Source organism: Solanum stenotomum, chromosome 3 (genome assembly GCF_019186545.1).
Source record: "Solanum stenotomum isolate F172 chromosome 3, ASM1918654v1, whole genome shotgun sequence".
Classification (NCBI taxonomy): Eukaryota; Viridiplantae; Streptophyta; class Magnoliopsida; order Solanales; family Solanaceae; genus Solanum; species Solanum stenotomum.
This window is the reverse complement of record NC_064284.1, coordinates 62,669,328-62,692,193: the sequence shown is the minus strand read 5'-3', so window position 1 is coordinate 62,692,193 and position 22,866 is coordinate 62,669,328. Positions and strand designations below refer to the sequence as shown.

The 22,866-nt window shown below is 28.2% G+C and overlaps 3 protein-coding genes across 4 annotated transcripts in view; 1 reads left to right on the top strand and 2 right to left on the bottom strand.

Annotated features, from left to right (window-relative positions):
* The window catches only part of LOC125858581 (HMG1/2-like protein), a 377,596-nt gene that overhangs the window by 304,256 nt on the left and 50,474 nt on the right, over nucleotides 1–22,866 (bottom strand). The window lies entirely within an intron of this gene.
* On the bottom strand, nucleotides 821–16,280 carry LOC125858573 (probable caffeoyl-CoA O-methyltransferase At4g26220). Of its 2 annotated transcripts, XM_049538387.1 has the most exons (6): nucleotides 16,168–16,280; nucleotides 15,179–15,258; nucleotides 14,318–14,462; nucleotides 13,338–13,469; nucleotides 12,888–13,143; nucleotides 821–1,015 (listed from the first exon to the last, which is right to left on the bottom strand). In XM_049538387.1, exons 1-6 carry the CDS (start codon nucleotides 16,225–16,227, stop codon nucleotides 984–986), a joined length of 705 nt encoding a protein of 234 aa, XP_049394344.1. In that variant the 5' UTR covers nucleotides 16,228–16,280; the 3' UTR covers nucleotides 821–983. The 2 variants fall into 2 exon arrangements, with proteins under 2 accessions (XP_049394344.1, XP_049394345.1); XM_049538388.1 differs by lacking the exons at nucleotides 12,888–13,143; nucleotides 13,338–13,469; nucleotides 14,318–14,462; nucleotides 15,179–15,258; nucleotides 16,168–16,280 and adding exons at nucleotides 1,431–1,562; nucleotides 2,232–2,376; nucleotides 3,571–3,650; nucleotides 4,399–4,503 and having other exon boundaries at nucleotides 821–1,271.
* Nucleotides 8,033–8,468, top strand: LOC125858584 (dolichyl-diphosphooligosaccharide--protein glycosyltransferase subunit 4A-like). Its single transcript, XM_049538408.1, has 2 exons — nucleotides 8,033–8,165; nucleotides 8,431–8,468. The coding sequence occupies exons 1-2, from the start codon at nucleotides 8,096–8,098 to the stop codon at nucleotides 8,466–8,468; spliced, it is 108 nt and encodes a 35-aa protein (XP_049394365.1). The 5' UTR covers nucleotides 8,033–8,095.

Below are 22,866 nucleotides of genomic sequence, written 5' to 3'. Positions count from 1 at the left end.
TCAAGATGAAAAATGTATTCGATTTCTAGCTAGGTTGCTTTGTTTATTAGGTTGCTTGATGGGTACCGTGTTATTGATACTCACTCCTTGCTTCTACACTTGAATAGCTTCCGAGACCAGTACCGTGTGATCGTCTTTCTTCTCCTACTTTTCGAGGCTTGTCAAAGGACTATTGAGAGGTAGCTGTTTGTCATCCCGATGGACCCTCTTTTCCTTTATGTTATGCTTTGTTCAATTTGAGAAACTAAAACATTTAGACTGTGTAAATATTTCATTTGTGCACTTTTTGTATTAGAGGCTTGTAGACGTGATAATCAGGTTTTGGGGTGTTAATAGAATGAATAAGTTTTCTGCATTTATCTTCTTTATCTGTCCGCCTTTCTTTTGTTTCATTGAATTGAGATTGACTTGTCTTTGTGGAATAGACAAGTGTCATTGCGTTCATTTTTTGGATCGTGACATTTTGTAAATGATGTTTTTGCGATTCCAAGTTGTTGATATGTTACTCCCTCTGTCCCAATTTATGTGGTGCTTTTTGTTTTTCGAGAGTCAAACAGTTTAAATTTGATCAAGAATTAGTGGATGGATTCTTCAAATTTTTTTAAATGAAATTTATATATTTGTAAACTACGTAAAAAGTACTATAAGTCACAATAATTGATAATTCAAAATGTTTAAACGATTTATGAAAAAATTACGGTCAAAGATAAACTTGTTTGAATCTTGAAATTCGAAAAGTCCCACATAAAATGGGACGAAGGGAGTATTAAGTAAAGGAAATTATGCTCTTTCTAACAATTTAAACATTTAGATGAGATGATCACACGTTCAACAATATTTTATTACAACAGACCAGTCAAAAGGTCTTGGATTTGACACTCACTATCCCATGATCTATATTGATAAAGGGTGAATTATAAACTTGAAGCTCAACATTAACTTTTAAGGATAAATAGATTATTTCTGATAGATCCTCAGAATCTTTAGAGTCGCCTGCAAATGGTGATTCCATCACCTAAAGGGACTTGAGAAATTTGAACTCTATCATCATTAGCTAGAAACTTGTTAAGTTCAATAATGTGAAGCCTATTCCTCTTTTGTGATTCCTTAACAAACTCTTCTGGCATAGCAACTGTCCCAAACCAAAGAGTGTTATCATACACAATTATACCACCAACTTTCACCAATTGCAACAATCTTTCATGGTACTTTTGATAATTAACTTTGTCAGCATCAACAAAAGCAAAATCAAAACTTTCTCTATTTGCATCCTACAACAAATTTAAGCAAATAACATAATGTATAAGTAAAGGTTTAAAGTAGATATATAATATAATATATTATTCATTAAAAATGTGTCACTCATCTGTCTCAATTTATGTGACATATTTCGTTTTTCGAGAGTCAAACAGTTTAAGTTTTATACTTACATCTTCCAAGAGTTCATCCAGGGCTGATAAGGCTGATGACTGTATGAAGTTGATTTTGTGCTCAACTCCAGCTTTTTGAATAATTGGCAATCCTATCTCATATGTATCCCTGTTCATGTCTATAGCTGTAATCTGCATCCATATTTATATATCAAAATAATACTTCGTTTCAATTTGTTTGTCTTGTTTTGACTTAACATGAAATTTTAAAAAAATTAATGTATATATATTTTTTCTAATGGAAAAGAGTAAGTATTGGATGTTGGCATGTCCGAGCTAAGATCGGTTGAGGTAGGGAAGGTTGCCTAGCTTATTACTTGGTGAAGGCCTCCTTTTTTGAGTTTAGTGGTCATGGATCAATTCTAGGTGGTTCACTTGTATACTCCTATTCTTCGAGTTCATGTTCTGAACTAGCAAATCTATTTTTCAGATGAGTTCCTTACTTTTTGGACAGGACAGGTGGAACCAGGAGGTAACACGTCTGTTAGAGTAATCGGGCAAATACGTGTATACTAGCTTATTAGCTATAGCTGTTACTGTGCTGGGGCTATTTAGGTATTTAGCCTTAAGAAGATAAAGAACACTTTTTAATTAATCTTGTAATTTTAAATTAAGTTAATTTTTTTAAAAAATTGTATCAAAATACTTTATAATTTTATAGTATTAAATATATCATGTACATTTGACATTAAAAAAATTATCAAAAGAAAGAAAATAACATTCTTTTTAAAATAAACTAAAATAAATAAGATAAATAAATTAAAATCGAGAAAATACTATTTAAAAGTGAGATGGACTAGCCTTTCCATCTTGAGGAATTGTAAGTGCTGTAAGGAGCAAAGAATATCCAGTGAAGACTCCAATTTCAATAGTCTTTTTAGCATTTATCAGTTTCTGCAGTAGAGCTATTAGTTGTCCAACATCTGGTGAAGTTGACATCAAACTCCTGATATAAGTATCGACAGACAGAGTCAGAAATTTTATTAAGAAATGTTAAAATATATAAAAAAAAATAAAAAATAAAAAATAAAATATATATAATATATAGGAAGAGTCAATATACAATAATCGGGAAAAGGGTTAAAGTATTCCTTTTTTAATAATGTAGATTTGAATAAAAATATTCTCAATTAATAGTTTGATTTAAAATTATCCTTAGTTATTGCTAATTATTTGATCCTAAAATACCTCTATTATTAATAATTTGTCTAAAAAATATTCTTATGATTTAACTGTAAAGACATTTTAAAGCTAAATAACTATTACCAACAAAGACATTCTACACCTAATAAAAATATTACTTATGAATTATGATTTTTTTGTTTCTTCCTTTTAAAATTCCTTTAACTAATAAATAAGTGGAAAGTAAAAAAGAATCCTTCTTATCGAGTTAAAAAAGTGCATGAAAGCATTTCAGTTTTTGATTGATAAAATGACTTTAAGAAGAAAGAAAAATACTTTCTATATTTTTAATAATTAAAGAGATTTTTTAAAAAAAAATAATGGAAAAGGGATTTTTAAAAAATAATATTTTTATTAGAAAAAAAATGTGTTCATAAAAAAAAAGAATATTTAGCATGAAAAAGACATTTTGACCCAATTAAGTAACAATATGGATATTTTCGAACTAGACAATTACGGTAGTGTATTTTCATTAAATTTTGCATAGTTTAAGAATATTTTGATCATTTTCTCTGTGATATTTCTATATGAAATAAAAATATCAATCTAACTTAAGTAATTTTTCAGTGAAAAAGTATCTGATTTTGCACTCTAGAAGTTGATGGCTAAAATGTCATTTTGCATAATTCATAAACATGTTCTTTAACTTAATTTCACGTGACATTTATGTTCTCAACATTGGATGTGTGCACAAGTAGACACTTAAATTTATATAAAATTGAATTGAACAAGTGTACATACGTCCTACTTAACATCTTATGTATATTATGTCACGTAAGACACGTGCGTCTATTTATTTAACTTTATAAAAGCTCAAATACCTATTTATATACACCCAACATTGAAGGACATAAATATCAGATAAAGCTAAATTTAAGATCATATTTATATTTATATTTATATATTATGGTATGACATTTTATAACAAGTAAAAATGTGAAAGCAAGATGAAAATTACTTTGGATGATTTTCAGTTATAACTCTGATCTCTTGAAGAAGCTCTGCCTCTCGAGGGTACACACTTGTCTCCAGTATATACTTGCATCATCACACAATAATATTAAAATAAATAAGGACAAGCACATCAAAATACCATACTAAAAAACTTTGATAAAAAAATCTACTAGTATATATATATATTTATATTATTGTTTCAATTTGTTTGTCCAAAAAGTGTCAATAACTTAATTGATTAATTATTTAAACTTTAATCTTGTTTGGTTTCGATTTGTAATTATCTGGATTTTTTTTAAAAAAATTATTTAAAAATAAAAGGACGGGGGATTGTCTTGGGGAGGAGATGGTAGAGTGGGGTGAGAAAAAAAATTTATTTATTTACTTTAAAAATAATTTGGAGATAGTAATAGTAATACTTTAATCTTTAGTTTTTAACAATATTAATGGTTTATTGATTTTTGTCAAGATGGAATATTTTATCTATATAGAATGTCATGTGGCAAGATTTTTACAAACAAAAGAGAGAGTGTATTACATCATCACTGAAGTATATTTCTCAAACTAATAAGTAATAATTTAAATATAAAACTAAAAAAATAGTTTAAGTGTGTTTTTACACTTATCTCTTTCTTTTAATCATTCATGTTTTATATCTTGTTGATTTCTTATATTTTTCATGAGTAGATTTTTGTGATAGAGTATGTGAATATTTAATAATTTTTTAAATCCGATATCCTAATATATTTATATTATAAATTTCAAAAGAAAATCATAATACATTCTGAACATCTTTAATTTAAGATAATAATTTCAATAATTAAATATTTACCTCAAACAATTCTTGACTCTGCAACAGTCCCTTTGAGCCTTCCAAGGATTTGGAGAGCGCCATTTCTTCTGTCTAAAATGAGAAATAATTTTTGTTACTACTTTTGTGGAGACAAAGAAGAAGGGATATTTATTGGGGAATTTTTGCAAATAGTTATTATTATAAATTTAATTATGCTCCATAACTATAGTTTGCATATTTACGAGTTGTAGCTATAGTTTAAGGTGATTTGTTTGTATAATTTGCGGGTATGTTTTTATAATTGAGTTATTTTTGTATAAACTCAAAATAACGAATTTATACAAATATAAACATCTGAACTTTAAACAGTTATACAAATTATACTATACAAAATTACATTATAGAAAAATTATACAAACGTTTGAATTATACAAACTCAAAACTTCAGCCCACGTAATTATTACTGAATGTTGATCGCGAGTGGTAATTAACTAAAACTATAGGTATAATAACTAATTAACTAGTATATATTTGCTTAACCATGTAATTTCCTCATATTTATATTAGCATTAGTCCCAAGAAAGTCTTTAAAAAAATATATAAAATAAAATCTTTCATTATCTTTAGAGTTGATAATGTCAATTTTAATCTATATTCATTAAGATCAAAATTTAATATTTATATATAATAAATTTAATATAAATATACTATTTAATCAAAATATACGAAATTCCATCGACCGTGCAATTATTTTAAGACCTTTATTGAGTATGAGGGACCAAGCACTAAAGTCTACACATAGAGAAACAATCTTCCTGAAATTTCATTGAGTATGAGGGACCATGCACCAAATTTCGATATTTGTATGTGAGTTCGATTAATTTGAACTTATGCTGCATAGAACATTATTTGAACAAAAAACCTTTTTTATCAATGATCTTTTTAATATTTAGGATTAGAATGCAAAATTTCTAACTAAAAAAATAGTTTTATTCACTACATCATAACTGTCGGTGATATTTAAGCATTTTTGTTTCGTTTGATTGTAACTTCATTTTTATGAGGACAACAGACCAACACATCACTATATGTGGTTACCAAGTGTTTGTTAATATGGACCCTCTTTCGTACAAATTAAATTGTAGTTAAATCAACAACTTACATAATCTTTTTAAATATTTAAAATAAAATAAAAAAATTGAAATTAATTTTATTACTTTTGTGATGGTATGAGTATATGTAAGTCATTTTTATAACGGTAAGGGATATATGTGAGCCAATTTTGTAACAATAGAAGTATATGTGAGCCACTTTTGTAACGATGGATATATCAACTCTAAGTGAAAAAGCTAAGAGATATATTAGACTCTTTTCCTTTCAAATATGAATAAAAAGTACTATAGATTACAATAATTAACAACTTACAATAGTTATAGGGAAAATGGCCTGATATGCCCCTCAACTTTGCCATCTGGAACTGATATGCCCCTCATTATGAAAGTGGTTCATTTATACCCTTATCATTATACAAATGACTCACATATACCCCTACCGTTACAAAATGAGCTCACATATACCCTTAATTTAACGGAAGTGAAAAAATTAATTTTAAATTTATAATTTTGACTTTTAATTTTTAAAAAATTCTTGTAAGGGTATATATGATCCTTCTAGCAAAGTTCAAGGTATATTTTAATCTTTTTTATACATAAATTATTTTTTGACTTTTTTGACTATCATTATTTGAGTTTCTCATTCTTATTTTTTTTTCTTTGATTCCTTGGTGTAAAGAAAAAAATTTAAAACTAATTTATTTTGTGGCTATATTATAATTTAAAATTATTTTTTTGACTATATTGTAATTTAGTTTTTGTATTTGAAAATAATTGGGTCATCTATCATAAATTTTACAAGAAAATTAGTGAAACATAAATAAATTTGACCATCAAAATAATAAATATAAATTAGTTGTTGAAATAAAAAAAAAGTCCAAAAAAAAATTATGAGTGAGGAGGATTAAATATACCCATATGNTGTTTGACCTTTTTTTTAAAAAAAAAATATTCTATTTATACCTTTATTTTTTTTTTTTTTAAAAAAAAATTTATTTATTTATTTATTTATTTTAAATAATTAAATTAAAATTAATTTGTTCACTTCCGTTAGAGGAAAAGGGTATATGTGAGTCATTTGTATAACATTAGGGATATATATGTGTCACTTTCATAACGAGGGTATATCAACTCTAAATGACAAAGTTGAGGGGTATATTAGACCATTTTTCCATTGTTATAAAATATATAAAAATTCTAGTTGTCTCTCGAAATTCTTTCAGTTTCATATAAATTAGGATATAGGGAGTAACATATATTATATAATAATTATGTAAAAAATATTGTAAATCATAATAATTAACAATTTGAAATATTTAAAAATCATAAAAATAATAACATATATTGGACACGTATTAGCACAAACTCCTACATCGAATATACATATTAGTGTTATCAATCTGTGTATAAAAAATCAGAATTACTGATTTCAATAAACTTTGCAGAAACACGAAGTAACCAAAGTTTAATAAACCAGTAAGAATAGATGAACAGAAATTAATTGACAAAACTAAAATCTGTAAAAAAAAAAAAAAACGTACCACAATCTGGAAAAACAAAATCAGAAAAAGATCAAGCCCACTGAATGCACAGTGTCCCCTTAAGGAAATTATTCCCCTCTAGTATACGAGGTTTGATTTGGAATATGTCCTCCCAGGATAGAATGATCTCAATCACCAGTGTATTGATACCCAAAACTCTGGTGTCAGCGAACCACTCAACAGCAGTAAAATACACGAAGAAATTTTGTGCAGAAGAAGAAGAAGAAATCAGAAAAATTCGTAAGGAATAAATCTGAAGAATCAATGTATTTATAGGCAAGAGGAACTGGTTCCGAAAGGTTGCAATCCTTTCAGAATCCACACAACCATTCATGAAAGTTTGCAACCTTTCAAATGGTCATGGCTGTTTCTGAAAGTTGCAACCTTTCAGAACAGTCACTGCGGGAAATTTAAATAAAACGGCCAACGTTTTAATTAGTTAATTAACCGATTCAATTAATTAGTTAAATAACCCGACCCGACTCGGATCCACGCGCGACCCGTTTTATATTTATTAACCACTCTACTATAATTCAACACTAAAAATAATGTGGATCTCTGTTTGTTTGGATCTAAAATTTTTCAGGGCGATGCATTTATATCTATCTAGTAAAATACTATGAGGTGGGATGAATTGAAGAGCGGAGGTTAAGAAGAGGGATCCGGAGTTAAAAGGTTGAATGAGTGAAAAGATAAAATAATAAATATCAGCCATCCGGATACATAATTGGCTGTCCGGATACATTAATTGTGATACCTTATATATGTGGCTGTTGCGCATAAAAAGGAAAACAAAACATAAAATAAAATTAAAATCCCATAATTTACGCTATTTAGATCCTTTTTCCTGTGTCAATCAGAGAAACATAAATCCTAAAATAACAAATCAATTCAAAATTCAAAATTCAAATTTTTCTTTGTCCTTGTTTCAGCGAAGAAACTTTCGAGTAGAACTCAAAACTTTTGTTGAAAATTTGATAAGATACATAATGAATATTTTGATTTTTGACTGACACTCTCGAAGGAAGAAAAAAATTGAAGATCATAGCTTTTGGGTTCTTCAAATTCTACACAAATCTCACTATGATTGACGATCAGGACTTGGGTTTCTTTGCAAACTTTCTTGGTATCTTTATTTTTATGCGGACCTACCTTGTTGCATGTGGGTTCATATGAACCCACTTTGTCGAAAAAATACACTGTATATATATATTCAATCTGTTTTTTAATTGAAACAAAACACTATATATAATTAATTTGACCCCACGTAAACCAATATTAACATGTATCCTAACGGCAAAGTAGTTACAATTTGACTAATGTATCGCGGGTACGATTCCCACCCACAACATTTAATACTGCTTCATTTTTTTGTTATATGTTGAACCCACTTGGTAAAATTTTTGGGTCCGCCACTGATTGTGTGATGTCAGATCCCAAATATGAAGGCAATTGAAAGTTGTTATTTTATAATTAGCTTGGGCAAAAATAGTTATGTTTATTTGCCATAGCTTCAATTTTCAAATTGAAAGATCTGATAACAAAAGGTATGCAACACATATTCTTGTGCTTTAATCATTGTTTTTCATTCATGAATCTGTATTTGACCGATAAGTCGTGATACATTACTAATTAGAACTTGATACATTAAAACTTTGACGTATATGTTGTGGGTTTGCAGATCTGTGAGTTACTGTACTGTTAATATAAAGTATAAGATATATATGAATTTCTTTTTTGATTATTGAATTTGTATGTGCATATATAATCATGATATATTACTGATTTTCAACTTGATTCAATTCTAGTTTGATGTATATGTAATGGATTTTTATAGATGTGAGTTAGTGTGTTGTTACAATAATATATCAGATATATGTGAATTTCTTTTTTAATGTATCAGTATATGAGCTTTTTAATCGATATATGAAGGTATGTATCAATTTATAAATTATCGTGTATCTGGAGTTTGTTATCATTAGAATGTTGTGTATCTTAAATTGAGTTAATTGATATGTGATGTATCTCTAACTTTCAAATGTGCGCAAGTAGTTCCATCTTCTAAATTTATTTATTAAATGTATAAAGGTGGACGAAGATACATTGTTTGCCTTGAGAGAAAAATATGTAACTGTAGATTTCAGCATGACGAGATTCCTTGTCCGCATGCAATTGCTGTTGTAAAGAGCAAAAACATCACAGATACATCTCTCTCTGATTACTACAAACCAGCTGCATTAGCAAATACGTATGAAGTTCCAATGATTTCAATGTTGGATAAGGACGATTGGTCAGTATCGAAATTTGTTTTGGAAGAAATTGTCTTGCCACCTAGGTACAAAAAGATGACTGGACGACCAAGGAAAATAAGGGAAAAGATCTCGATGGAAAGATAAGCACAATCACAAAGCATTTGTGTACGTTGTGGACAAGAATGTCACAAACGAAGAACTTGTACTTTCTTTCCGAAAGAAAATTGAAAAACTCTTTTTTGGAACTATTGTTATGTTTCAGATACATTATTTTGAGATTATAAATTTTCAATTTTTTGCTTTTTTCACTTTTACTTTGATAAAACATTACAATTTACTATTTGCTAGTGAAATTCTGATACAATAAATTGAAATGTTAAGAATTTCAATCTAGTGTTCATTTTTGTAACACATTTTTATAAACCTTTTTAAAATAATGTATCATTAGCTATTTGATAATAATGTACAAGAGATTGTGTTTGTGGAGATGGTACCACTCAATATGGTTCTGATATATTTTTATATAATGTATCATGATCTAGTTGAAAATGATGTATTTGATACAATAAGGTTGTGAAAAAGTAGTATGTAAAATAAAATAAAGTGTATCTATAAATGTATCACAATAAGTAAGAATTAATTTATCAATTAGATACATGAATGAATCAAAAACTAACTAAAATTTATCTATGTATCAATCTTTACTAAAACTTTGTCTGACTGTTTGATTTAAGATATATACATTATTGTTTGGTAACAAAGGTTAATTTAATGTATCATAAAGTTGAAACGAAGGCATTATCAATTAGATACATTAAAAATCTAAACTTTGGATATAGAAGGGTATTTACCAACATGTTCTACTCCCCCCCCCCCTCCCCCCTCATTTTTTATCAGATAAAGTTGAACAACAAAATATCAAAAAAACTAGTTATGATAAACTGTGAATATGATAAACACACATTTAGTTATAAAGCAGTACTGCATATACATAACAACATCGATACATAGTCAATTAGACAATTTGACGTAGTTATGTATCATATACATAATATTTGAACACGATACATTGAATGTTTAGCAACATGTTCTACCCCCNCCCCCCCCCCCCCCCCCCCCTTTCAATGAATGTTTATCTCCAAAAAGCGACAATTGTTTCTAAAGCTTCTTCCAGCTCCAAAAGTTGTTCAACTTCCTCTCACTTCTCCAACCAAAATCTTGCGTGTAATTACATTAGGAAGAGGGATATTTGAGATGCCGCAATCATTCTCGACAAACTCAAATTATCTACAAAACTAACTAAATCCTGTTGAATTACAACATTAAAAAAGTATTGAATCATTAATGTATCATAAAATTATTAAACTAATAAAATCAAGTTTTAACGATCACAAAAATTGATAAAAAGATGGACAATCTAACCTTAGGTAAAGAACGCTGAGAAATTGTTGGTGCGACTTTTCGACACCTCTTTTTAGGGATTTTATCGACTGCGCTTTTGAAGAAGATAGACTATCCTTCTTCACCTTCTTAATGTTTACTTTCGCTACTACGAAATGATTATGCAATTCTTAGATCTGTTTTCTGCCCAATCAATTTCTTCGTAATCATAAACACGATTGGTTAGATGACATTATCTGGATAATCCCAATGTTGAATGAAGGTGCATCATTCATAATGTATCAAAATTTTGATGAAAAAAATAAAAAATAAGTATGAACTGTGAGTGAAAGAATTTGAAACAATACCTTGATGGATGATCGACTAGAAAGAGAAAGATCTTAAAATTCAAAATTGTAATGAGAGAATAAACTGATAAGATTGTGGGAGTAAAAAAGAGAGTAATTTAAGGAGTAAAAAGGGGAGAGATAAACGTGGGTTAGGAAAAAATAAGTTATGTATCAGGAAGTTGGGATTAATGGATTAAAAAGAGGGATTTTAGTAATATTTAAAAAGGATAGGAATTAATAAAAATATGTTAAATAATGTTGTGTATATAGGTAATTAAGCCTAATAAGTAACTAGTTTTCCCATTTCCATTAGGCAAATCATTTTCGTCATTTTTGTGAAATTTATTTTCCTTGAAACAATATTTCCTAAAAAAGTTGGTCAATCAAACATAAAAGAAATTTAAAATATTTTTTAGAAAATAAATTCCTTCATAACAAACACACCCTGATAAGTGAATTGACAAATGCCCCCTATTTTCAAATGAAGTAACGTACATGACATTCTTTTTAATGTATCATCATAGTGTTGGAGTCCATTCACACATATCGTGACTAATATTTCATTGTACGTCTGCATTTACCTCCACTGACATATGTATCGGATAAATCTGTCCACAAAATTTTTAGATGAATAGGAAAAAATCACCTCCACTATTTTTGTCTAAGCTAGAATTTAAATGTAGTTTACATAAAAAATTTAAAAGATAATGTATCTGTCAGTTTAAAATTTATTCTTATTATTAAATATTTTCATTTTTCATAATAATATAATATAATTATTATTTTATTTATTGCATATCACTTGTAAACTTATATACTTCATATTGTTTTTTATATAATATTTCGATGAAGAATGCTCGACTTGCACCGATTTTAGTAGGTCTAGGCTAGGCGACATCGTACGAGGCCTAGCCGCATTGGCCAGGCTAATCAACCGAGGCCAGGCTACATCGACCAAGGCCTGGGCGCATCGGCCTGGCGACATCAATTGAGACTAGGCTACATCGGTCAGGCGACAACGACTGAGGCTAGGTTACATCGGCCAGGCTACATCGACTAGACCTGGGCGCCTCAGCTAGGCGACATCAACCGAGGTAGGCTACATCGGCCAAGGCCTGGGCGCATCGACCAGGCGACATCAATTGAGGCTAGGCTACATCGGTCGACATGCGACAAGAGAGAATAGAAAACATGAGATTTTATGAAAAATAGTAGCCCTTGAACTTGAAGTTTAGTTTCCAACACTTCAGTCATTTATCATTTGAAGTTGTGTAGTTAAACTTATGCACAATTTTACAACATACTTTGTAAAATGAATATGAGGTGAATAAAATGTACGCAGTCTTATTCTTAACTTTTAAAGATGAACATGCGGTTTCTGATAGACCCTCAAAATCTTTACACTTTGTTTGGATCATTGCTACCCATTGTATTGTATTGTATTGTTACTATACCTATAATGTTTGTTTTGATTGTTACTTAAAATGTGTTGTATTGTATTGTTAAATTCCGTTGTTACGTAACAATGAAAACCCCCATTTTATGGAACAACCAATTTGGTGTGTTTCCATTGTTACTTAATTTCTTTTTCTAATTATATCTTTACATAATATTTCATAATACTATTTTACCCTTTACCTTATATTATTTAATTCTAGTCAAACTTCCTACCCTAGAATAATTAAGGATATTTTAGTAAATTTATAAATTACAATACGATACGATACCGTCAAACCAAACAATAAAAATGTTATTAAACAACAACAAACAATACAGTCTAGCCAAACATTGTATCAACCATACAATAGAGTACAATACAATACATTATGAAACAATGGGTAACAATGATCCAAACAGAGTGTTAGAGTCGTCAGCAAATGGTGATTCCGTCACCTAAAGGGACTTGAGAAATTTGAACTCGATCATCATTAGCTAGAAACTTGTTAAATTCAATGCTGTAAAACCTAGTTGGTTTCAAATCTTCCTTAACAAACTCTTCTGGCATAGCAACTGTCCCTAACCATAGTGTGTTATCATACACTATTATACCACCAACTTTCACCAATTGCAATAATCTTTCATGGTACTTTTGGTAATTAACTTTGTCAGCATCAACAAAAGCAAAATCAAAACTTCCTCTATTTGCATCCTACAACAAATTAAAGCAAATAACATAATTCATAAGTAAAGGTTTAAAGTAGATCACAATATAATATGTTATTCATTAAAAATGTGTTACTCCCTTTTCCCCAATTTATGTGACATATTTCATTTTTCGAGAGTCAAACAGTTTAAGTTTGATCGAGAATTTAATATATTACCTCTATTAGATAGAGTACTTACATCTTTCAAAAGTTCATCAAGGGCTGATAATGCTTGAGACTGTATGAAGTTTATGTTGTGTTCAACTCCAGCTTTTTTGATAACTGGCAATCCCATCTCATATGTATTCTTGTTCATGTCTATAGCTGTAATCTGCATCCACATTATATTAATTCTTTCATAAGTTAGATGTAACTAAATTAATATAAATATATATTTACTCTATTTGTTTCAATTTGTTTGTCTTGATATGAAATTTAAGAAAAGACTAAATTCCTAAATAACCATTTAAACTTGGCACAATTTAAAATTAGACATTTAAACTTAATCAATGATCAAATTGACACTTCAAGATGGCAAGAATATGTCTTATAGATAGTGACAAGGCTCGAGAAGGTGGACAATCCTTCAGTGAAGACCTAATGAGAGGCTGAATTCAAACACACCCAAAATCCACAAGAATCGTACGGAGTTTGAAATATAAAAAGTAAACATACGAAAATTCTAAAGGAGGTTCAACATTATTATATACACATAAAAAATATTTTTAATGCTATATAAATAATATAATTTTTAACCAAAAGAGACTCGGATGAACCACTCGACCCTTGCTAGTTCTATCACTGCTCATAATATAAATACTCAAAGTTGACATGAAATATTGCAATTGTATTTTGGCACTTGAATGGCTCAAATCATGATTTTTTGGTTTTTTTCCCTCTAAAAATTTGCATATTTATAGCTGGTTTGACCAGGGATATTAAAAAAAGAAAAGTAATTTGTTAAGATTTTGAAAGAAAATAAGTATTTTAAAAATAATAGAAACTATTTTTTACAAACTAAAAAAGATTCTTTAAAAGTACTTTTGAGAAAAGTACATTAACAAGAACTTCCAAAAATATTGATCACATACTAGTTATAGGTCGAAATATTATTTTAAAATTTATTAGCTAAACAAATTAAAACGAAGAAAATATTATTTAAAAGTGTGATGAACTAGCCTTGCCATCTTGAGGAATTGTAAGTGCTGTAAGGAGCAAAGAATATCCAGTGAAGACTCCAATTTCAATAGTATTTTTGGCATTTATCAGTTTCTGAAGTAGAGCTATTAGTTGGCCAGCATCTGGTGAAGTTGACATCAAACTCCTGTATTAGTCGCGGTCGAGTCAGAAATTTTAATAAGGTGAAAGTAAAAAAATCTTCTTAATCACATTTTATTATAGTAACATTATCATTAATTTTTATTTGAATAACGATACAAACTGTTTTTTTTAATAAACTAGCAAATATTTTTACTTTTTAAATATTTTTCGAATTGAAGTAGGATAAGCATATATTCTTTGGTTTTAAAGTTAAATTTTTTTTTGGGTGAACAACAACTTTATTTATCAACGTATCTAAATAAAAATCAATGATGTGTTACTATGATCTTATTTATAAGATTTATATTATCAGTTTTAAAATGGTATGAAATTATTTCATTGTTATTAATAAAATGACATTAAGAACAATAAAAATTACTTCTCACTTTTTTATTAGTTAAAGAGATTTTAATAGAAAAAAGAATTTTAAAAAAATAACATTTTTATCCGAAAAATAATGTGTTTATAAAGAAAAAAAAACATGTTTATCATGAAAAAGACATTTTTGACCTAATTAAGTAAAAATAAGGATATTTCGGGATAAAAAATTTAATATGAACATTTTAAACCTTTTTTTATATAATATTTACATATGAAATTAAAATTTCGTCAAATAGGATAATTTTTCAACGAAATATGTCTAAATTAATTTTGCACTCAGGAAATTAAGGGCTAAAATGATATTAACAATTATAAAAGCCAATAAAAAATGAAAATTACTGTGGATGATTTGCAGTTATAATTCTGATCTCTTTGAGAAACTCTGGCTCCCTTGGGTATACACTAGTCTCCAATACATACTTGAATTATCACAACATAAAATATACATATATTAATGGATTAAATTATAACTTAACAAAAGAAAAGAAAAAAAAATACACATAAGAGTATAACTTAACAAAAGAAAAAAAAAATACACATAAGAGTATAACTTAACAAAAGAAAAAAAAAATACACATAAGAGTAACAATTAATTAGTAGATACGAAGTAAGAACACTATTGATCCTCTCTTACAGGGTGGAAAAATTAAAAAGATAAATTACTTTCTCTGTCTTAATTTATTTGTCCGGAAACTTTAATTAACTCAGTTAATTGACTATTTGAATGTTTACCTTATTGATTTAGACTTGTAATTTCCTTCCCTAAACCTAATTGTATCTAATTTTGGCTTCATATATAGTTTAAGAAAATCTTATGATTTTAAACTAAAAATTTATAAATGTATTAAAATATACTTTAATTTTATGATTTTAGTCATGCAAGATGAGAAGTTGAAATTAAATTAAAAAATTTAAATTAGGGGTAGAAAAAATGGAAAAAGAAATTACTACACGAAAAATTGAATCTTCATTAGCAAAATAAAAATTTATTAATTCCGATTTGTAATTTCCTTCCCTAAACCTTTTTTTTTATCTGATTTTAACTTCGCACATATACATAAATATTTTTTAATTTTATGATTTTAGACCTGTCAGATAAGAAATTAAAATTAAAATTAAATTAGGGGTAGAAAAAAATGGAAAAAGGGATCACAACACGAAGAATCAAATCATCATCAACAAAACAAAAATTTAGATAGTCAATCAACCAAAAAATTAGATGATTATCAAAAATAATTGTAAAGAAAAAAAATACAATTTTCTTTTTAAATAAATAATAATAAATCAAACAAATTAAAACGAAAAAATAATAACAAGTAATTAGATACCTCAAACAATTCTCGAGTCTGCAAGAGTCCCTTTGAGCCGTCGGAGTTTGAAAGCGCCATTTCTTCTGTCTAAAATGGAAAAAAATAATTCCTTTTTGTTATTACTACTTTTGTAGAGGCAAATAAAAAGGAATATTTATATTATTAGCATTACTTTTAAGAAAGTCATTTTTTGAAAAACGAAAAGATTCTTTCGATATTTCCAAAGTTATGACCATATATATTCTCTTAGTTTAAAAATGAATTATCTAATTTAATTTAGGAAAAAAAAAATGATCAGAAAATTTAGCCAGAATTTGATTAAAATGCGTTTTTGAACGTCTTTGCTCTTTTAACTTTAATACCTTTTAATTAAAAAATGAAAAAAATCCAACTTATTTTAAAATAAAAAGGATATTATATACTTTTTAAATTTCTGACCGTTTAGCATTACTCATTAATTTAATACGGAGTTTGAATAAATAAATAATATTTTTTAATCTTGTTGCCTTACATAAAATTATAGTCATTTTATTTCGTGATTTTAAACATGCCACATGAAATATTAAAATTAAATTTTTTCCTTAAAAGGAAATGATTCATTCTCTTATACTAACAAACTAAAAAAGAAAATAAGTAATTATTTTTTAGACTTAATTAATTTTTAAATATTCATAACAAAAAAGATTATTTTGCCACGGTCTTCATAGTCCAAAGCAGGCCAGGCATTTGTCATATCTTGACACAGAGATGAATTTTAATTTTATAAATTTTAAAATTTATAATAATAAAATAATTTTTAATGATGATAATTAGAATTTAAATTTAATAATTATATATATCTTCACCTACTGCAATTATTTGGAGGCTTTTTGGAGTATTGAGGGACCAAAGCACCACAACATAGAAAAGCATCTTCTGTCATAATCAAGAAATATAAAAGTATTAAAAATGACTCAAAATAGAAGCCATTTGAAAGGAATAAGATCAGTTTTTAAGTTTTTCATATGTGTTAGCTCATAAATATTTTAATGATATAATTTTTAGACGATTTTTGATAAAATCTTTATGGAACCCTTTGTAGTAAATTGGGGAGCAGTATGTGAAACTTCATCATTTTTTGCACATATTTTGAGCATTTAGGAGCTATTTTGCAAAAGTTAGACGATTTTCTACGTTCTTTCGTGTGGACGCTATGAATATTTTGGTGATATGACTTCAGGCTAATAATTTTACAAAATATTTACGGAGCTCTCCGTAGGGAGTTGGAGAAGTAGTACGTGAGACTCACCATTTTTAACACATATTTTGGACATTTAGGAGCACCATTATACAGGAATTAGGCGATTTTTCCAGTCTTTTGTGTGTGTTGGCCCATGAATATTTTTGTAATATGGCTTTCAGATGGTGTTTTGGCCAATCATTTACTGAACCCTTTGTAAGAAGTAGGGCGAGCATTACGTTAAGTCTCACCATTTTTTTTTCCACATATTTTGAGCATTAAGGAGCCATTGTATAGGAATTTGACGATTTTCTCAGTTTTTCATGTGCGTAACGCTCATGAATATTTTGGTGATATGTCTTCCTAACAACATTTTAGCAAAATCTTTAAGGAACCTTCCGTATAGAGTTAGGAGAGCAGTATGTGAGGCCTCGCCATTTTAAGCACATAATTTGGACATTTAGGAGTCATTTTGCATAAATCATACGATTTTCTCAGTTTTCATGTGTGTTAGCCCATGAAGATTCTGGTGATATGGCTTCCGAACGATTTTTTTGGCAAAACCTTTATGAAACACTCTGTAGGGAGTTGGAGGAGCAGTATGTGAAGACCTCGCCAGTTTTTGTACATATTTTGAACATTTAGGAGTCATTTTAAAGGAATTAAGTGATTTTCTCAAATTTTCATGTGTGTTATTAGCCCATTAATATTTTGATGATAAGACTTCTAAACAGTTTTTTTGTAAAATATTTGTGGAACCCTTCGTAGGGAGTTTGGGGAGCATTATCTGAAGTCTCACCATTTTTCACATATTTTGATCACTTAGGAATATTTTACAGCACTTAACAATTTTCTCAGTTTTTATGTGTGTTAATCCATGAATATTTTTGTGATATGGCTTATGTACGGTTTTTTTGGCAAAATCTTTATGAAACCCTCTGTAGGGAGTTGGGGGAGTAGTATGTGAAGACCTCACCAGGTTTTGTACATATTTTGAACATTTAGGAGTCATTTTAAAGGAATTAGACGATTTTCTCAATTTTTCGTGTGTTATTAGCCCATGAATATTTTGGTGATAAGACTTTTGAACAATTTTTTTTGTAAAATATTTGTGGAACCCTTCGTAGGGAGTTTGGAAAGCATTACGTGAAGTCTCTCCATTTTTTCACATATTTTGATCACTTGTGAGCATTTTACAGGAATTAGACGATTTTCTCAGTTTTTGTGTGTGTTAATCCATGAATATTTTTGTGATATGGCTTCCGGACGGTTTTGTTGCAAAAACTTTGTGGAACCCTCCGTAGGGAATCATGGGAGTAGAACGTGAAGCCTCACCATTTTTTTCCACATATTTTTGGCATTTAGAGTCATTTTACAGGAATTAGGTGATTTCTCAGTTTTTTCGTGTGTGCTAGCCCATAAATATTTTGGTGATATGGCTTCTAGACGGTTTTTTTGCAAAACCTTCATGGAACCCTCCGTAGGGAGTTGGGGGAGTTATAAGTGAAGCAACACTATTTTTTGCACATATTTTGAGCATTTAGAAGCCATATCACCAGAATTAGGCAATTTTCTAAGTTTTTGGTGTATATTAGTCCATGAATAAGTTTGAATAATTTATCTATGGGTAATGCTAAATGGCCAGAAAATTTGGCCAGAATTTGACCAGAATTTTAAAAAGTCTATATTTTTATTTTAAAATAAACTGATCTATTTTCCATTTTTTTAATTAAAAGGTATTAAAATTAAAAGGGTAAAAATGTTTTAAAAGGTAAAATAACATAGTGTGAACAGTGGCAGAGCCAAAATTTTCAATATGGGGGTTCAAAATCTACAAAAATAGACACACGAAGTAGCCGAAGGGGGTTCGACATCTACTATATATACAAAAATAATTATTTTAACCATGTATAAATCGTATAATTTTTCCGTAAGGTGACTCCACCACTGAGTGTGAAATATATTATTTTACCATTTTGATCAAATTCTGACCAAATTTTCTGACCAAAAGAATTTTTCTTTTATCTATATAAAAAAAAAAATCTGGCAAAAAGGATTTTTTCCAACTATTTTTAACTGAAGCCAAAGTTGATTAACCAGACCAAAAAGTTACCCTATTTGAATTTTATAAATAACACATCTATACACGTTTAAAATGACGTGACATCTATATAATTATTGTGCATTTATTGAATTTGCTTGTGCTAACTGCGTTTTTTTTAGAACTTTAGATATTGTTTAAATTAAATCAACAAAAAGGGTGATATTTTATTTTATTTTCACACGTCTCTCAATAATTATCTTAAATATTTTTTCACATATTCAGATGAAAATTCTTAATCTAAAGGGAGTTATAGTTTAAAGGATAACATAAACATTCAATGATTTAGATATGAAAACATAAAATAATACTCTCTTCACATCTCAATTTATGTGGCACGATGTAACTAGAGACAAAATTTAAGAAGAATTTTTTTAAAAAAAACAATTGTGGTAAATAACTTTATTAAAGAAGAAATAATAATTTAAAGTTAAATTTTTCTATATAAATTAAAATAATGAAAATAATGCTTTAGGGGATTTTATCCTATTGATCACTCTTTTTGTATAAATATATATATACTCCGATCATTATGTTAGTTGTGGCTGTGGGAAAGCCACTCTTCATTTGTAAAAATAAAATACACTTTTAAGTTTTATAGCTTTAAGTTAAAGATATACAAAATATATCAAAATGATAATTTTATGATAATTAAAATGGAATAAAAAAAACAGAACAAATAAAAAGATATTATATACGTCATTTTATATTTACTATACAATCCTGCACGTCTTTCTTAGAAAAATATTTCACCAAATTATGATGTACGAAGACAATTTTATAATGCCTTAATTAATAATGCCTCAATATTTGAAGGGTAAAAATAAATTCAGAATTTATTTTTTTATAAATCTATTTTCAAGATTTTTAATATTATTATACTTTATGAATGTATATCAATTATTTATTATAATTTTTGTAAATTTCTACACAATTTTATATTTTAAATATTGAAAAATGAAAATACTGAATTCAAATAAACTCGAAATTTAACCATATATAAGATCTATGTCAGTGCACATGGTTATGAGATGCGATATGTTAGCCAGTGCACATGCCCATAATAATGTAAGACGTTGCCAGTGCACATGCCCATAATAACTATACTGTCACTAAAGCCATGTAGTTGCCATTTCAATAAATAATAAATCGTTGCCGTAGTGTCGGAGGTAGAAATAGAATTTTCACTAAAACAGTCGTTTCATTACTCGATATATACTTATAAAAAGAAATAATAAAGAAAAAAGACGATCATATGCAAAAAAATACTTTGTGTGCAAATCGCACCTCAATAAATATGATGCAAACAGTGTAGCAATTTAAATTTGTAATCTATTAGTCATACAAAAATAATTTCTAAATAGTTGCTCCAAAACTTCCCTTTTATAAAAACTTGATGAAACACTAGGTTATCAAAGTGCTTAGAGAGAAACTTGAAGATAGAACTTATAGTTAAATTAAGGTCATAGATTAATCTAGCATATAATTACACACAATTGAGAAGAATAAAATCACACACAAAACAAATAAAAAGTAGAATTTTGGTAGATCCTTGTTGTTATTAATGAGACCAAGTTGGTAAGAAATTAGTAGAATCATAATTGTAGTTTAAATTATGAAAAATGTGAGTTTCCTACTAGTTTCCTTTATTCTTTAGGTTTTGGGAGATATTATTATGCTCACTAGGTGTGCCTATATATTGGTTGAGATTATTTACTTGCAAGTTTATGCACCTACATTGAGAATTTGTACAAACAGAGGCGGATTCAGGAAGTTTTGAAAGTTTTGGAGTCATTCTGTGCAAATAGAATAAAACGGGTTGGTTTCTTTGATTTTGAGCTACAATTCATTTTTTCGATCTATATTGACAATTAGATCAAGTATGTATATTCAGTAATGTTCTCTTTTAGATATTATGAATTTAAAGATATTTAAGTGGTCCAAGTTTTAGGAATAAGAGGCCTCATTCTCTAAAAAAATTGAACTTGTATAAATCGTCTAATATTGTTACCTCAATATATTCATATTTCATTACCTTTATGTGTTGTTCAAAATATATAGTTGAGGAAGAATTCAAAAATCACAATTTCAACCCAGTCATGTTTACTTAGTGCAAACGTTGGTGAAAGATCTAAGTAACTCTTTAAATTTTAAAACTCTCCAGTCTTAACATAATAATATCTATCATTTTAAAACTTACATTTTTAATTTTATTTTTACTATTCAAGTGTATTTTTATTAATATTAATGCAAAGTTTTATATATATAAAGTTTCAACTGAATCAAACGTAATGACACCCTTACCTTATTTGTTTTTTTTTTTTTGTCTTTTTTTTTTAACCCTCCCCTAGGAGCTTCCACCCCTTTTGCTCCCTTGGTGACTCGAACTCGCAACCTTCGAGTTGGAAGTGAGGGATGCTTACCATCTGAGCAACTCCCTCTCGTCCTTACCTTATTTGTTTATTAAGTATTATTGTAGGTTTTTCTCTAAGAGATTTTTTCTTTAAAAAAAAAAAATTAGGCTAAGAGATTAGCTTGGAGGTAGCAACTACAGTTGTGCTTATTTAATATTGTTAATTAGTAACTAGGAATTTTTAGTCTAGCTCTTAGGTTATAATAAATTAAAGAAGCTTTTAATCGAAACTGCTTATTGTTTTAAGTGATGTTTTTGTAATAAAAATTTCTGAAGTAGATTGGAATTTTTACTCCCCTAAGCAAAGAAGATTTCTATATATAAACTCATGTGTTATTTACTTTTCGCACTTTACATATTGTACAAGTTGGTAGGATCGGACTTGTACTAAGAACCAGGTTCTTAGTACTTAACGTCCAACTTTTTGAGTGTTTTAGTAGGCAAAATTTTAATAGGTCGAAAAACTATTAAATATTGTTGCTTATTTAATTTTGTGTTTGACATATATGCAAAAAATATAATTCTAAAATTATTTATATATAATTTAGACAAATGTTATGAAAGGTGGAGGTTGGGTGGTGAGGGTGACTGATGAGGATGGAAGCTACGTGAAAATTATTTTCCTCAATTTTAAGTAATTTATTTTTACAAAGAAAATATTTTTCAGAATTTTGATCAAACAAATTACTTGAGAAAATCAGAAATTGTGAAATTCAAGAAAATCAATATATCCTTAATACTCTCTTTAATAGGGTCCTTCATATTTTCTAGCCCCGAGGAACAATGATAATGAAGATGTATTACGGCCTTGATCTATCAATTTAAACTTATTTTTCTGCAATTGATGTTATGAATTAGTCTCACTCTTCATTCTCACGACTTTACAATATTTTCCTCCGCATCAAACGCACTCATATATAATCTCCACTCAATCATGGATAAAAAAAAAAATACTCATTATTTTTCCTACTTAATTCTATTAAG